Source organism: Mobula birostris, chromosome 31 (assembly GCF_030028105.1).
Source record: "Mobula birostris isolate sMobBir1 chromosome 31, sMobBir1.hap1, whole genome shotgun sequence".
NCBI lineage: Eukaryota > Metazoa > Chordata > Chondrichthyes > Myliobatiformes > Myliobatidae > Mobula > Mobula birostris.
In genome coordinates this window covers 9,311,818-9,329,177 of record NC_092400.1, presented here as the reverse complement: position 1 = coordinate 9,329,177, position 17,360 = coordinate 9,311,818, and the positions used below count along the sequence as shown (strand labels likewise).

The 17,360-nt window shown below is 40.3% G+C and overlaps 1 protein-coding gene across 1 annotated transcript in view; it reads left to right on the top strand.

The window, feature by feature from the left end:
* rnft2 (ring finger protein, transmembrane 2) overlaps positions 1-16,219 on the top strand; it is a 33,578-nt gene extending 17,359 nt beyond the window's left edge. The window contains exons 7-10 of the mRNA XM_072247588.1: positions 11,336-11,485; positions 11,933-11,998; positions 14,132-14,233; positions 15,273-16,219. Of these exons, the coding sequence (XP_072103689.1) occupies positions 11,336-11,485; positions 11,933-11,998; positions 14,132-14,233; positions 15,273-15,407 (453 nt within the window). The 3' untranslated portion in view covers positions 15,408-16,219. The remainder of the gene's footprint in view (positions 1-11,335; positions 11,486-11,932; positions 11,999-14,131; positions 14,234-15,272) is intronic.
* Positions 16,220-17,360: the final 1,141 nt, after the last annotated feature.

Below are 17,360 nucleotides of genomic sequence, written 5' to 3'. Positions count from 1 at the left end.
GATACTATTGATTCTCAACCGAATAACTATAAATAATGATTTCCGTGTAGACTTGACCTCGGACAGTTATAGCAAAATGCAAAGTTTTCAAGCAAAATGCAGAATGTTTTTTTTTAAAAAGATATGATTGCTAACTTGCTCCATTACTTTGTTAACTGGTGGCACATCTGCTGAGATTTTGTTGAACTTTACCGTGTGCATGACACACAGAGATGTAATTTGCTACTTTTGTTGTCACATTTCCCACAAAAGAGGGCGCAACAAGAGGTTTGTTGCCCACTTTAATTATAGGGGCTAGTCGTACGTTAGCTGCTATCAGAGTCTCCTTCCAGGTGAGTGCCTTCAATGTTTGTAATCTCTACCAACAACCCCTCCTCCTTTGCAGCTTCACAATCATCTTTAAGGAGGTGCCTCAATCACCTTCTCTCCATCTTAACCCCCAGTTCATTTCCTCCAGTATTAACACTCCATAATGGCTAAACTCAGATCTTTGGCATCATATGTGTGGCCTGTGGCTGCTTCAGGAAATATGCTTTGAGCCACTGTGTGAAATCAGCATGGTTCCAGGGACAATATTGCTTCAACATGCACTTTAAGGTACATTGCAAAATGTAGATCATGGGTTTTAAATTCTCTGGAGAGGGTTACTGTAAAATAACTTCTGTGCCCAAGTTTGATGCTCCTGGATCGTATGATCACTCATCAGGATAATAATTTGCAATGCCCTATTTGTTTGTCAGCTGCTGATGCACTAATCAATATTTGTGGTTTGGCTTTTACATTGTCACATGCATCGTGCAGCTTTTCAAAATGGCTGCAGCTTGACCAACACATTATGAGATATGCTGTGCTCATTCCATTAGGGGAAATATGTACTTCAGCATTCTTGTGGACTCGAGATTCCCATTTAGTGTTACAGTCATGGAAAATTTATGAAGCGGAGGGGCATCCAGCCCATTGTCTGAGACAATCAGGAACAAAGTAACTATCTGCCCTAATGCTGCCCTTCCAGCGCTAGGTCTATAAAATTGCAGGTCATAGTTTAAATCTGATCAAAATTTCTGTCTCTCAGTTCTCCCCTAATTCTTCGATCAAAAACATTCAATCTAAGAGCCCTGCTTTTTGATCCCTCTGTCAAGGGAAATAGATCCTTCCTTTATCTAATCCCCTCATTTTATACACCTCTGTTAAGTTTCCCTACAACTTCCCCCTTTCCAAAGGAAAACAACCTAGCTTATCCGATTCAGTCCTTGCAAGATATTTGAAGATCTTTTTAGAGCAATTACAGCTTTTCTGTAATATGCTGATTGGAATAGTTTTCAAGCTCGGCTTAGCTATTTTGTGAACGGTTCCACTGTAATCTTCCTGCTCTTGTATTTCATGCCTTGCCAGTTAAAGGAAGGCAGCCTTTTCAGCACATGCCTTTATACCCACCTTTTTCTGCCACCCTTTGAACATTCACTCCAATGCCCCTCTTTTCCTTGACACCACTTCATATCTTGCAGCTTATTGTTTATTCACTTGCCTTGTTGCCACCGGCAACATTTCTCTTCTGGCTTTCTTTGTGATTTTACTTCTATCCCCAATCATCCAGGACTTCTCCAATCTGCAGAAATCCAAGGCAGAAGATATGGTGCGTCTCTTCATGCCTTCCGATAATTGGTGGCATAAAAAGGAAATAAAGTGGCATCTGGCACTCTTTTAACAGTAATATGAACAAATATTGTTTTTTAAAAACTTTTTTTGCAGTATTACAAGCAGATCCATGGCTAATTGGCTAATGTATAAATTTAATATTTTACAGTGCATGCAGAATAAACTCAAAAGGGACCAAGTATAGAACCTGTGCATCGTCATAGATAAGTGCAGAATTAGTAAATAAAAAAGATTTATGAGAAAGAATAAGTTCTGGATGGATTGCATGGTTTTGTTAACCTTTTCTATATTAGACAAATTAAGATAGAGGGAGAAAACATCAGAAAGATGAATAACTTTTAACCACTGCATAAGATAAATTGTTCTCCCCTTCTGCAGTTTTTGCCCTTGACGGGTTGTCTAAATGACTGGTTAAATTACAATAAATCTTGCTTAGGCATCACCCCTAAGTTTGGGTCATCTAACCCAATACCACCACCACTGACACTTGTTTTTTGAGCAGTTGCTGAACCTTGTTAGATGGGCAATGTATGTGGTTTCTGTGCTTCAGTTTATGAGGGATGATGTTATTATTTAGATTGAAAGATCTTTTCATGTCTCATTACCACAAAATGCTATTGGGACATTATTTCCTTGACCTTTTATTCTTGTTCCTTCAGTATGCTCTGGGTTCAAAGATTTTGTGATGATAACTATAGATTCATGTCATTATAAATAGTCATATTTAATTTACTAATTTGACCTCCAATTATTTATAAGTAAATGTTTTTCTAATGGATACATAACATAGCAGAAACTAAAGCAACGTACTTTTTGTTGAAGAAAAACACAGCACCTATCTATTTTCTTCACTGACCTAACATGCAATATAGCTGATTTAGTGATATACTTCAGATACTTTATACTTTATTGTCGCCAAACTATTAGTACTAGAACGTACAATCATCACAGCGATATTTGAATCTGCACTTCACACTCCCTGGATTACAAATATTAAGTATTAAAAATATTAAAAGTAGTTAAAATTAGTAAATATTAAAAATGTAAATTATAAATCATAAATAGAAAATAGAAAAATGGAAAGTAAGGTAGTGCAAAAAAACCAAGAGGCAGGTCCGGATATTTGATATCTGCTAACCAGCTTGGATGAAGTTTCTAAAGGGAAGAATACAGGAAAGAAAGGAAGACAAATGTGATGGGAATTATTGAAAACATCCAGACAGATGAGTTCCAAAGAATTTCAGGTTGCGCATTCTCTTATATTAAATGGAGCCATTGACATGGTCAATTGAGTGAGCATGCTAGATATTAGATGAAATAGGGCTAAACAAATTATTGCCTTTGTTATTGACACCTTCTAGCACAGATTACTTTCCACGTCAACTTTGTTCCTGCCTGTCTTTTATTTTGGGTAGTATTTGATTCTACGCTGATTAGTAGAGTGGGTCCTGGAAACTATAGCTTCCCTGCTGACAAGCCTTCCTCAGTATGACTAACTTGCACACTTTTCCTTCAGTAAGCGTTGAGAGGACTTTGCAAAATGGGGGTAGTTGATGACTAAATGAGGCATTCAGTAGAAGAGGGAAAAAGGTTTGTGATGTTACTGAGTAAGGTGCGCTAATGAACAGCTGCCAAACTCTGGCTTGTGTCAGATATGGCTTGAATCATTGAAGAAAAGGTAAGATGCAATCTGCAAGGTGTAAATATTTTAATACAGGGAATTCACACTGATCTAGGCTGGAAACAGAACTTCTTGTAGATACTGTTGTGATGTCATTTGAGAAAGTGTTATGGGCTGTCATATGAGAATTTTTACTCGCCTGGATGGATGAACTGATTAGTCTCCTGCTCCCTTTATCAATCATTGCTGTACATTTACCTCTGTCAGTGCTACGATGAAACTTGGAGATTTTGCCCTTTCTGTCATCAAGTTAATTAATGGGTCTGAACTCAATTTTCATTATTGTACTCTTCCCTCCATCAAATTATGCACCTTTCCCTCAATCGTATTGACAATTGTTAATGAGGAATATGATCTAATTTTTTTTAATTTAAGTAGTTGCAGCATGGAGCCAGCAGTAAAATCAGAGCCGAGGTTGGTCTTGCTATGTTGCTTGTGTGTTTTTAGAAGTTCATTGATTTTATTATTTTAGGCGTGATGGTCAACGCTGTCTTTTGTAATTTATTTCCCAATGGTCTGCTTCGAAAAAAAACAGGTGGTTTTTCCTTAATGTTAAATCCAAGCTGAGGTTTCATTCCAAACTAAATTGATGACAAACCTACCATCCATTAGTGGTGCTTTCTAAATAAAGGTATTTCATTGTCACTGGGTAAAAATAACAACACTATGGGAACTTTTTCCCCTCACAGGAAAGCAGTTCATCACAACATTTTCAGGGACAAAGGGAAGGGACGATAGCTGTAGCCTCTGCTGCCAGCACCTATACCCCACAGATAGATACTAACACTAAAATTGCCAAACCCTTCTCGAGATAGCTCATCTTCCTTGTTGGTGAGACAATGTTGTATAATGTAGTATTTTGAAAAGTGCGTGGAGATCAGTGAATTTTAGTTAAATTATGTTCATTAACATGTGAGTTCTCATCTGTATTCTAAAATCTTTAAAGAAAGACTTTAATTTCTATTTCATTCACAACCTTTTCATAGAACGTTGAACAGTACATCACAGGAAACCCTTTGGCCACGATACCTGTGCCAAGCATGATGCCAACTTAAACAGATTCCTTCTGCCTGCACATGGCCCATACCATGCACCTATCTATAAGCCCTCTTGAACACCTTCAACAACCTGTCCCCGCAGCGTTCCATGCACCTACCACTCTGTGTAAAATAAAACTTGCCCTATGCATCCCCTTTAAACTTATCCCTATCAATCACCTTAAAGCTATGCCCTCTAATATTAGATATTTCTACATTGCAGAGAACGATCCTGGCTATCTAGCTTTCAGTACCTCTCATACTTTTAGAATGTCTATCAGGTCTCCACTCGATGTCTAAAAAATTATCTGAAGACCTTCCAGCCAAGGAACTACTTTGAATGCAAGAAAACAGCAGTCATTTTGCCCACAGCATCACCGAAACTATTACTGCTTGAGTAAAATTGCTGACTTCGGTACCACCGCTGCCTTTTGAGTAGTGCTGTGGTATTCTTAGAGAAGGCAAACAGGGCTCCAGATTTGGCATTTCTACTGCAAATGGCGCCCCAAGCACTGAACACTCTCAGATTTACAGCCTAATACTCCGAGCAGGAACCTGAACTTGCAAACATCTGGCTCAGCAAAATTGCCCTCATTACCCCACAAAACTAGTGCAACACTGACTAGAAACAGAGGTTATTTACAGAATGCAAAAGTCGTGTTGGGACTATGATGGAGAGCAGACAGAAATAACTTCCACATAATAATAGTTTTATTTTTTTAACATCAACTTTGGTTGATATTATCATCAACATACAGTATGTCATGAAATTTGTTATTTAGTAGCAGCAGAACAGTGCAATACATACAAACCACTAAGTTACAATAAGAATATATAAAATAGATGAATAGTGCAAACTAGGGAGGTTGTATTCATTGGTTCATGGACTATGCAGAAATCTGATGGCAGAGGGGAAGAAACTTTGCGTTGACACATCCATGGTGATAAAACATCCACATCTTCCACATGAGTAGAGGCAAACCCAAAAAAAAAATTGGCACCAATCCACATAATGAGATAAGAGTAAAGATAACCAAAGTTTTGAATAAATATATGAAATTTTAAATGGCATCTTTAAGGAGGAGAGAAGTGGAACAATTTTGGGAAAGATTTACAGAGCTTGGGGCCTTGACAACTGGTGGCATGATTACTAGTGGTGGAGCAACCTAAATTGGGGATGATCAAGAGAATAAAGTTAGAGGAACATTGATATCTTTAGCCTTAATAAGTTGGAGGTGATAAAAAGGATAAGCAGAGCTGATGTCATGCAGGGATATGAGAACGGTGAAACAGATGTGTACATCTGCAGGCACAGGGATGATGTGAATTGAACTGGTGTTGTTAGGTGTGAGTTTGGGTGTTTACACACGGTAGAACAAAATACACCAACTGTGAACAAATTGAACTGGTCAAGGCATGGATGAGGTTTTTGACAACAGATGAGTTAAGGCAATATATATTCAGGTAACATTGCGAGAAGGAAGTAAGTGGTCTTCGAGTTGACATAGATGTGAAGTTAAAAACTCAATTTGCTGTCTTGCTTAACAACAACATTATCAGAAGAACAATTGATTGTGTTACATATGCTGGAAAGAGGGAAGAAAGTAGTGACAGGGGAATAAAAGTTGTAATGGGGGCTAAAAACAATGGCTTCAATTCCTGATACTTACTTGGAATAAATTAATGCACCTTGAACATCATTGAGAGTGGAGACTAGGCAGATGGGCTTAAGAAGGCAATTTGCAGAAGAGAAAAGATGCCAAGGTATCTGTGAAGTCGATGTTCATCCTGAACTTGTTTGGCAGCTGAGAGCAGAACCAGTGCATCTTTCTGTGGTCTAACCAGATCTAACAACAGATAGTTGAATTAGTTGGCCAACAAATTTGTGCAAGTCTCAGAGGTCCTTGCATTTAAGGGAATGTAGGCAAAGTATAACCCTGGTTTTATTAGAGGTGAGTTCATCAAAAGATGGGGGTAAATATTTGGATGTTCTGATCAGGAACTGCAACAGTGTTGGGGCAAAAGGAGGGTCAAAGGTGAGATTGTGGAAGTTGTGATATAAGTGACTTGGGAGAATTTTACCAAATGCAGAGATGTGAGTAGGGTTCATATGAGGATGCAGATGGAGAGCGATTAATGAAAGTGATCATATTTGTGATACTTAACCTGTTTTCCAAACATTTGAAAGTCTGAAAGTGGGCAACAAGTATGCAACACTGAATTCCCCATTTTAAATAACATTAAAAATCAGCTGCATTAGAATACCTGATTGTCCAAACTTATATAATTTGTTTGCCCTACTCCTCTTTGGCTTTTTTTTTTCTTGAAACTGTGTTTTGATTGTTTTTAATTTTATATGCATGTGCTGTACCTGTTATTATTCTCATACGGAGGCATTGTTTACATTACAAGTAATAATTTAAAGGCACACAGTTTATGTTATCCATCTGTGAGGAACCAACAGTTACATTGTGCTACACGAAGAAAAAGGAGTTTGTAATGGCTTTGCAACAATATATATCGTAGAATCTGGCTGTGAATTGTTGTCAACTTTATCACCCATCCTTTTACCTTACTGTATTGTGCCTGAATTCTTATTCATTACTCTTTGATAAAAATAATTGAATTTCCCAGTTAAGTTACATGTGTAAGTAAACTGTTGAAGCTTTGGATTACCGAATGATGCTTTCCCACTGCTGTCTAGAAGGAGTTTGTACCTTCTCCCAGTGGTTTCCTCCAGGTGCTCTGGTTTCCTCCCACACTCCAAAGACATACGGGTTAGGGTTAATAAGTCACGGACGAGCTACGCTCGTGCCAGAAGTATGGCGACACTTGCAGGCTGCTCCCAGCACATACTCAGACTGTGTTGGTTGTTCACACAAATGACTTATTTCACTGTATGTTTGGATATACATGTCACAAATCTTTATCTTTATATTTGACCTTTCATCTGAGTGGAACTAAAAATAAGAACTTCTGTAAAACTGCATTCCAATTTGCTCTTCCCCATTGCGCAAAGTCAAAATCTGACGTAGTTAAGGAATCGTATAGAACACTAAATCATGGAAATATATACCCTTTACTTACATTGAGATGACTTAAAAGCACTGGGTGCAAAAAGATTGTGGTATTAAAGAAACCCCTACAATACAAGTACAATGCTACCATCATATGGATCCCAAATTCTTCCACAGAAGTACTTTTACTGGGTGATTCCTTCAGCAGGAAGTAATAACGAGCAGCAGTAAACAACTAACACCAGCAGCATTTCCAATCTGGTCCACTTGACTGAACCTATAAATGACAGACAGATTTCCATTGTGTAACAGGACCAGAAGATCCATTCACCAGATCAATTCTAAAAAGATACAAACATGTCCAGAGAGTATTGCCATAGTTTTTAATTGTTAAATCTGTTGAAAGCCATTATTTTTAATGCACAGTTTATTTTTCTGTATATTTATTTAAACTACAAGTGCTGATTACATCATTGAGGGATTTTGCTTGCAAGTGCTGATGTCTATGGAGATCTACCCATTAATCAGGAGTACTCTGATTTTAATTGTACAGTCCAGGTTAATTTTAGCTCCCTTGCACCACTGGGTCATGGACTGTTCCAGCCCAATTTATCTAGATGATATCATCACCCCACACTCACCTATTAAAGAAAAAATAGTTTCAAATTTGAGGACATGATGCATTTAGGGGGTAACTAGGTAAGTAATGGAAGAGAGAGAGAAGGAAATACTGACAGGGAAAAAAAGCAGCATAGATCAAATCGTATCCGGATAGCAAATTCCCTGTAACAACTGCACAATTCTCTTTAAAATACCAATTCAAAAAAAATGTAATTCTTTGTCCACTTTTTGCTTGGCTTTATCTCTTCCCTCCAAGGCTAGTTAATTATAATGTAGAATGTTTCCATGGGTGTTGGCAGGCTGCCTGTCCTTTGCCCAAGTGGCCATTCTTCATGTCTGAGTCTGGTCGATGAGTGCCAAACAAGCTCAACTGTCAGACCCATCACAGCCAAGCCAGATCCATTCTGCACCTGTCACCCACACAGGCTATCCAGCAGGGGTCACTGGATAGTAATCAGGAACGAGGAATCCGGGCCAGTTTCTGCACCCATACCAATCTCCGCCCCCCCCCCCCCCACCACCACCTTCCCCACACTCCAAGCTCAAGGAAGCACAACTAGTAGTAGCAACAACATTATTTTTAAATAGAACTGCTACAGTTGTTGTCCCCCCCCCACACACACACACTTGTCAAGTCTGCATTAAACACCTCATCTGGAAATAAAATGAGTCATCTGGGTCATGTCAACAAAACCTAGCCTTATGTAACCAGCAAGGTTTTAGCAATTATTGTTTCAGTCCTGTTTCATGCAAGGTACATCTGAGACAAAGTGGTTCTGTAGCTGCCTTCTTTTTCGAAATCTCACTGTGCAAAATGTTACCAGCACTGATAGCCCTGCTGGTTAATGGGAATGTTCGATCTGAAACAATTGCGGTTATATATTTGTCCTAAGCTGTCAGCTACACAAACCAGAAATGAAAACTGCCCCGACTGCCTGCTGCAGAACTGACATCACTCAATTCCCTGGAGATATGAGATCACAAAAAAATGCCAGAGCTATGAATGATTATAATTGTTCAAAGCACAAAAGATTAGAGTGACAGCTTGTTATATGATCTCATCCCCAAGTCCCGTGAGGTATCTGTGCTGTTTTATTGGGTGTTACTGTAGAGAGTCTCTCCTCCAGCACCAGGCAAGGGGGAACGGGATGACACGTGAATGTGGCTGTGTCAGATTTGACTCATGGTCTAAGGACTGCAGGCAGGTGACTTTTTATTCTTGTTGCAGTGACATCATGCTTTCTTTGCAAGAACCCATGGTTTCCATGCCAACTGTTGTGATGCAGCTGCTCTTGATGCAGTTTGTGTTTATACCTGAAGATATTTCGACCGAGCAGTCAGATATGGAAAAAACCTGAATCCTGCCTCTAGATTTAGATGATAAATGGATCAAAAACCAATAGGTTAATTGGTCAGGTAAAAATTTTTAAAACTGCCCATCTTTCTCGAAACAAGTCCTCAGTAGCTGAAAAGACAAAATCATCTGTATTCTTTTCGGCTTCTTACGGAAAGGTATCTTTCAGTGGCTGCTGAAAAGATATTGGCTTTGAGAAATAAAAGAGTCAAACAAATAAGTTTATAAACACTTTAAAAAAAGAAATAAAAATGTATAAATTCTAAGGGTCTTTGGGGAGAATTCCAGAGCCATCTGGAATTAAGGTGAGGGGAGGGCTAGTGATGCATAGATCCATGAAATCAATTCTTGAGGTCCAAGCGATGTACAAGAGAGTTTCAGGCTCAGAGGGGGAGAGACATAGGCGAATGTGCATTTATATTTAGTTGACATTGAACTAAAGAAAATTTAAGATCATTCAAGACGTCTTATTAACTTGGGCAGTGAGCAGCGTAGCACCAGGCTTGTTAGTCGGCTGAGTCTAATGGAATTGAAATGTCACCCAGAGTGACGTGCGGAGATGGTGTTTGATCCTTTGTTTGAGGATATTGGTACTGAAAGGGAATGTGTACGTAGGTGATTCATACGATGGCATGAAGATTGTGGTGGTGGGGCACGTCACTTGATAGGAATTCATTCATAGTAATTCATCCTCTGACAGCTCAGAACAGAACCAGATGAATCTGATGTCAGTCTGTCAGTGTTATCTTAATGATGCACTCTCACATCTGTGTTAGAAGGTTATGGGTTGAAGCCCCAATCCAGAGGTTTGAAGTAATGCCCCACAGTACTCTTAAATAAAATTTTCCCTAACTTCCTAAACAATTTATTCTTTAAGCACCGTTGTCTTTTTTTAAAAAGATTCTGACATTCAATATGTTATGTTTGAGGGTCCTCATGTAATTTGGCCATTGAGTTTGCCTACATTACAGCAGAGACTACATTAAAAATACTTCATTGATACTGAAGCATTTATGGTGTTTTTAGATTGCTTTATAAATATGGTAATTTTATCTTGTCTTACAGCAGAAATAACTACCTTTCATTAAATGTAAACTATTTCAAATTTAATTAACTCCAAGCTCCTCTACGTTGGTGAGACCTGATGTAGATTGGGGGACTGATCTGGGGAACCTTTGCTCCATCCGCTGCAAAAGGCAATATCCCTCATTGGCCACCCATTTCAATTTGACTTCCCATTTCTATTCTGGCATGTCTGTCCATGGCTTTCTGTATTGCCACAATGAGGCCAAGCTCAGGTTAGAGGAGCATTACCTCATATTCCATCTGGATATCTTCCAACCTGATGGCATGAATATTGATTTCTCTACCTTCTAGTAATTTTCCCCCTCTCCCTTCTCTCCTTCCATTCCCGTCTCATCCCTTCTCTTCTCACCTGCTGCTCATCTCCCTCTGATACCCATCTTGCTTCCCTTTCTCCCATGATCCACTCTCCTCTTGTATCAGTTTCTTTCTTCTTCAGCCCTTTACCTCTTCCGCCTATCACCTTCCAAATTCTTACTTCATTCCCCACTTCCCTACCCACCCACCTCCCCCTGCCCAACCTGGTTTCACCTATCACCTACCAGCTTTTACTCCTTCCCCTCCCCCCACCTTCTTATTCTGGTTTATAACCATATAGCAATTACAGCGCAGAAACAGGCCATCTCGGCCCTTCTAGTCCATGCTGAACTCTTACTCTCACCTAGTCCCACCAACCTGCACTCAGCCCATAACCTTCAATTCCTTTCCTGTCCCTATAGCTGTCCAATTTAACTTTAAATGACTCTGCCCCGTTCACTTCCAGTCCGTCTGAAGGGTCTCAGCCCAAGACGTCAACTGTTTATTCCCATCCATGGATGCTGCCTGACTTGTTGATTTCCTCCACCATTTTGTGTGTTACTTATCTATTTTTAAAATGTTTTTGCAGGGATCTCTTTACCTTCTAATAGAGGAAGTGAGCCAGTTGTTGAGGTCCCTGATTCCTATTCAACTATGGTACAAATGCATCATGGAGGGACAGTCATCCAATAGTTATTTATTGGAGGGCGTGCTCATTGTTCTGTATAGTCTTTGCAAGGTGAATAATTCAAAATAAACCAAAAATGTTATCCTTCTTGACTTGGTTGCAAATGGTTTATCATTTTTAAATTTTGATCTGTTGTATTTATAACAATAATTCATGGAGTCAGTTACAAATCGATTTGTAAGCTTTTGAGTATTCTAAAAGTATTAGATATATTAACTGTTCCACAGAAATAACCTTTATGGAACAACAATGGGTTTCACTAAATAATTGCAAATTTGTGAATAAAATGTTAAGTTTGCAACATTTATGCTGCAATGCTTTTTAGACAGAACTCTTAATTGCTTGTAGCAAGGTCATAAATATTGTTTTTATATTTGCCTCAATGATGTTGTTACAAATAATTAACCTAGATAACATTTTATTGGGTGTTGCTTTGACAGTTTATCCAGCATTTTTTTTTTGACCAGTAGCATATTCTGCCTTTGTAACATGCTGCAGTTCTTGGATGTCTGTGGTCGAATAGGTGGTTTGCGAAAGGCCTTGAAGATCTTGTGTAAATCACAGGTAAATTATTTTTTATCTAAAAAAGCAGCAACATTTCCAACACCTGACATGCTCTTTCTCACAGAGAAGAAGGAAGTATGCAAGGGCACTTCCCCTTTATTTTTTACTGCATGTCACATTATCTGCCCTGTTTGCTCACCAGGGACCCAGAATTGCCCATAGGTATTGAAATAAATAAAAACTTTAAAAATGTTTTTAATAAATTCAGAGCAATATTGAGTGTTGGGAATTTATTTCATTAAAATTGTTCAATTCTCTTCAAATCAGTGAATGGACACAGGCAGAGTCTGATGGTCAGTGAATGGACACAGGCAGAGTCTGGTGGTCAGTGAATGGACACAGGCAGAGTCTGGTGGTCAGTGAATGGACACAGGCAGAGTCTGATTGTCGATGATTGGATACAAGCAGAGTCTGATGTTCAGTGAATGGATACAGACAGAGTATGCTGGTCAGTGATTGGACACAAGCAGACTCTGGTCAGTTAAGGAACATGGGCAGAGTCTGATGGTCAATGAATGGATACAGGCAGAGTGAGTTGAGGGACACAGGTAGAGTCTGGTTTGTCAGTGATTGGACACAGGCAGAGTCTGATGGTCAGTGAACTGGAGCATGTAGAGTATGGTGGTCCATGAACGGGAACATGTAGAGTCTGACAGTGAAAAGGAATAGGCTGTGTCTGGCAGTCAGTGAATGGACGCAGGCAGAGTGAGTTGAGGGACACCTGCAGAGTCTGGTTTGTCAGTGAATTGACACAGACAGAATCTGGTCAGTGAATGGACACAGGCAGAGTCTGGTGGTCAGTAAAATGTAACAGGCAGTGTCTGGTCCGTCACCGAGAACAGGCAGAGTCTGGTGGTCAATGAACAGACACAGGCAGAGTCTGGTGGTCAGTGAATGAACACAGGTAGACTCTGGTGGTCAGTGAACAGGCAGTCAGAGTGGACACAGGCAGAGTCCTTTAAATTGGAAAGGTGTCAGCAGAGTCTTTTGGAAACATGATTTGCAGCAAGCTAGAATAAAGTGTGTCTTCTCAGTTTGGGATCAGTTATGTTGCGCTTCATTTGGAGAAAGTGAATACTGTCTCTGGGAACATGGCGGATAAAGGATTGGAATGGGAACTCAAAGGGTCAGGAGCTCAAATGTCATTATGAAAGTGAATTCAGTAAATCGAGTAATTTGTGAGACTGGCAACGTAACAACTGCAATGAAAGCTGACAGATTGTTGTAAAAACCCCAGCTGGTAGACTTAATATCCTGGAGGACAGGAGACCTGGGCGAGATTGCCTTTTCCGGCATGGACTCCGTGGGCCGAATGGTCTCCCTTCTGTGCTGCAGCGATTCCCAGATATAATATACAGTCTCTGCCAGGGCTGGTCACTGACAGCTTCAGTCTCTTACTGTGTGATTGACTTTTGATGTTCCCAGAAGCGGCCTGGAAAGCCACTCATGTAAAGCAATTGCCACCGTCTCCCCAGAGCGACTACGGGGAGATGAAAAATGGAACTGGCAAAATGCCTGGGAACAGGTCACTATTCTGTCTTTACAAGGACTCCGAGTGTGGTAAATAAAGGTATATTCTAGAAGAAAATAAATTTAAAGTGAGGTCAAGCAAAAAAATGTATTTAGTCAAAAAACATTTTAAAAAATGTACCAAGTCGAATAGCTATCATTGCAAATAGGTGTGGAACTTTACAGCATAATTGATGTTCGAGACTAAAAGCTGTATGCATTTCACAGCTGCTGATGTAATCTTCAATTCCAGAGGAGCGTTTACGTTATGGGTTTGAACGTGGATTCTATTCTAATCAGGTTACATAGCGCTGACTTCAAAATTATGAAAGGGTCTCCTTGGTGTTACAGCAGCACAGTTAGCATTATGTCACCTAATTTTTTAAAAAGAATTTTTAAAATATTTATTACTGTGGCTTACTGTTTACTCATATCATCAGCCGCCCAAATACATTGTCAAAATCTACTGAGAAGAGGAAAAAAGTATATTTAAAAAACACGAGAGATCCGGAAAGAGAGAGCTTTGTCCATTAAAGCTTTGGTATTGACACAATCTGTATTTTTATTGGAAATTAGCAATATTAAGCTGTGGTTCTCATTGCGATTTGCCTTCCCTTCTGGCAGAGCTGTGGTGTGCGAGCTACTAGCCAGCAATGCAGCGAAGCTGGGGATATCTGTCCGATCTGTCAGGCAGAATTTCGAGAACCTGTGATGCTGATTTGCCAGGTATGGTAAAGAAAATTAGGGTTTTAGAGAGAGAGTGTGTGTGTGTGTACCAACTTTTCCCTTGATTATCTCTATAAAACTAATCTAGGCTTTCCCTCAATAAAACTTGATGGCACTAATCCCCTATTCGAGGTAACCATTCGATATGCAGATTAGAAGTGGACAAGATCGCTAGACAACAGCCCCGTTGATTGGGGCTATTGTCAATCACTGGCACGTTACACAGGACGATGTTTTCAAAATATTCCGTCTATCATTTTGGAAAGGGTGGAACTAGAAGGAGCATCATCCCAAAGACCCATCCTTGTTATAACACAGGGCTAAGGGGAACACTGCGGGTTAGGAAGCACTCTGAAGAGAGAACCGCGGCAGGTTTCAGCTCAATGACCTTTCATAAGATTTATCTGCCTGAAAACCGTTTTGCTTGACACCGCAGCCGCTGACTGGTCTGTTGAGTGTTGCCAGCGCAGCGTTGTTTTGTTGATTAGAGGTCTGCCTTTAGTTTGCAGAATACGTTCTGCGGGAATTCAAATGTGTGCTGTAAAAGCACAGGATGTTACCCTGGGTAGGTAAGCAGTATAGTTCTGAGCTACAGGTCGACTGTACCTCTTCCTAGAGATGCTGCCTGGCCTGCTGCGTTCACCAGCAACTTTGATGTGTGTTGCCTAAGTATGTGAAGTCTTGGCAGATAACTGAGATCTTACAACCCTCCCCCCCCCCCCCATAAGACGCTTCGAAACTAATCTCTTCGCTGAAAAGCGAATGGGTTGTTGAAATGTGGTCGAGAGTGCGGACTCCTTGCGACATGACATGGGTGGTTTTACGTACAGTTACCGGTGTTTCCACTGCGGCCTGTCATATGGGAATTACTGATTTATTTCCTTTCCATCTCCGTCTCCCTCTTCTCCCCCTCTCCCTCCCTCTCCCCTCTCCCCCTTCTCTCCCTCTCTCTCCTCTCCCCCTTCTCTCCCTCTCTCTCCGTCTCTCTCCCTCTCCCCCTCCCCGCTTGGGGTTTTCTTCCTCGCCGCTCGAATGTTAGCACGTCTTCTGCGACGAATGCACCTGCCTGTGGTTCGACCGGGAGAGGAGCTGTCCATTGTGCCGAACCTCTGTCACCGAAACCGTCCGCTGTTGGAAGGACGGGACCACTTCAGCGCACTTCCAGGTGTATTGAATTCCGAGTGAGATCGATGGTCGGCGCTCGGTTCTCACTGCCGAGAATTCTTAAACCTTCGGCAGCTCCAGAGATACAGTATGCGTGAATTTGGCTGCGCAATAGCTGAGATCGAGCTCAGTGTGAAGAAATTGACATGTCTTCAAGTAAATGTCTAGAAGTCTCGTGTTAATAGCTATTCCACTACTTCCATGTTTAAAACAATAATTTAGCAAAACGATAGCGCATTTCTTAGTGCATTTGAATATTAATCTTGCCGTTACTCCGTTAAGTATTTCAGACGGCTATTTGATGCCTGTGGTTTGTGAGCGGTAACCCTCAGTGCGTATTTGCTTTCACACAAATCACATTTACGGTAATTTAAAAGATCCCAAAGCGCTTTGCTGGTTATGAAAACATTTATTTTAAAGTTCAAGTGTACCATTCTATGAAACTGCAGCTTCAAAACATGACTAACATTGTTACTTATAGTAAGAGTCTAGAACAACTTTCTTTTAAAAAAAACTTGTACACACAGTTGCATGCAGTAGAATCAACGACTCTATTCAACTGGTATAAAATTGTTGTAACAAATGTTGCACTCCACATTTCAAAACATGCATTTTTTTAAAAAAATTGCTCTGATGTTTTCATAAATGTTAAGCGGTGCAATTTTTTTCGGTCCTACTCCTCCGCATTCCAGTAGTTTGTTCGGCCCAAGTTTGGGGCTGAGTTTCACTCCAGAGCAACGCCCCGACCTTTATTGCGTCGATTGAATGACTGACAGTTCACCTGCCACCTGCAAAACAGCAAAAACATTTCATTTCGGTGTGTTTACAGTATTGAATAAAGGTATTCTGTCGCAAGATTTATGTTATGAAAAGTTTTGTTCTGTGACTATCATGGCCTCGGTACTATGCAATACGACTTCAGGGAAGCACGCGAAACTAACTCTCGAGCGCATCTTATTAGTTATGAAGTTTTTGGAAACACAGGTAATATTTGAAATTATTTCCAGAAGAGAACAACTCCAGCAGGCGCCTTCCCGTTGAATAGAGATCTAGGAAAGTGCCTCCCAGTGATATATTAAGTTCTAGAACCGCTTATAAGTTAAATCGAGCACAAAATATCTCGTATAAACAAGTTAATTAGTAAATATCCGTGAACTAAAATGCTCTTAAATTTCACACACCCCTTCCATCTCTCCTTAATTTTCCCTCCCTCTGTTTGGGAGGTAACCCGCGCAGCGTGAGTTCCACTGGCATATTTTACCGTTCGAGTGGAGACGGATTAGTCTGAGTTGGTGGGCTGGCGGAAGACAACCCAACTCAGCACGATGAATCCTCACAACACATACACACATACACGGTGCAGCTGGGCTGACTGGCTGGGGATCAAAAAGGAAGGCTGGATGATTTTCACCATCAGCTCAGAGATGGTGGTGGCCAGGCCAACAGAATTAGTCTTAACTGCCCAGCTGAGATCATCTCTCTCAATGGAGCCCAAGACTTTCTTTAATGTTAACTCGGTGCCACAGAAGCGGGAGTTGGTTAAGATGGTCATTTAAGACAAAAAGCGACATCTTTGGATCTACGCATCGGTCTTTCAGTCAGAATGACCAGATGAAGATTCAGGTCAAAGCTGTAGAGAGTGCCATAGATAATTTCATTTTTTTAAGTGAGGTTAAATCTAGCTTCAAACATACAATTCCGAGGGGAAAGGCAATTTTATCAATGTTAGTATTAAAATGGATTCCGCATTCAGATCATTTAGTGGTCAGTTAACTTTAGGGGGGAAATTAAAGTACTCTGGTTTGATTGTGCTTAATCACAGTATTGGGCGACTTAAAAGCCGACGGCTCCTCTTACCTGTTGAAGTCCGGATCCCAGGTGTCAAACTTCCTACAGGTGTTTATTTCTGATGAGTATGAAGAGCGCTGTGACATGAACGAGCGTGCAAATGGTATAAAGGTGC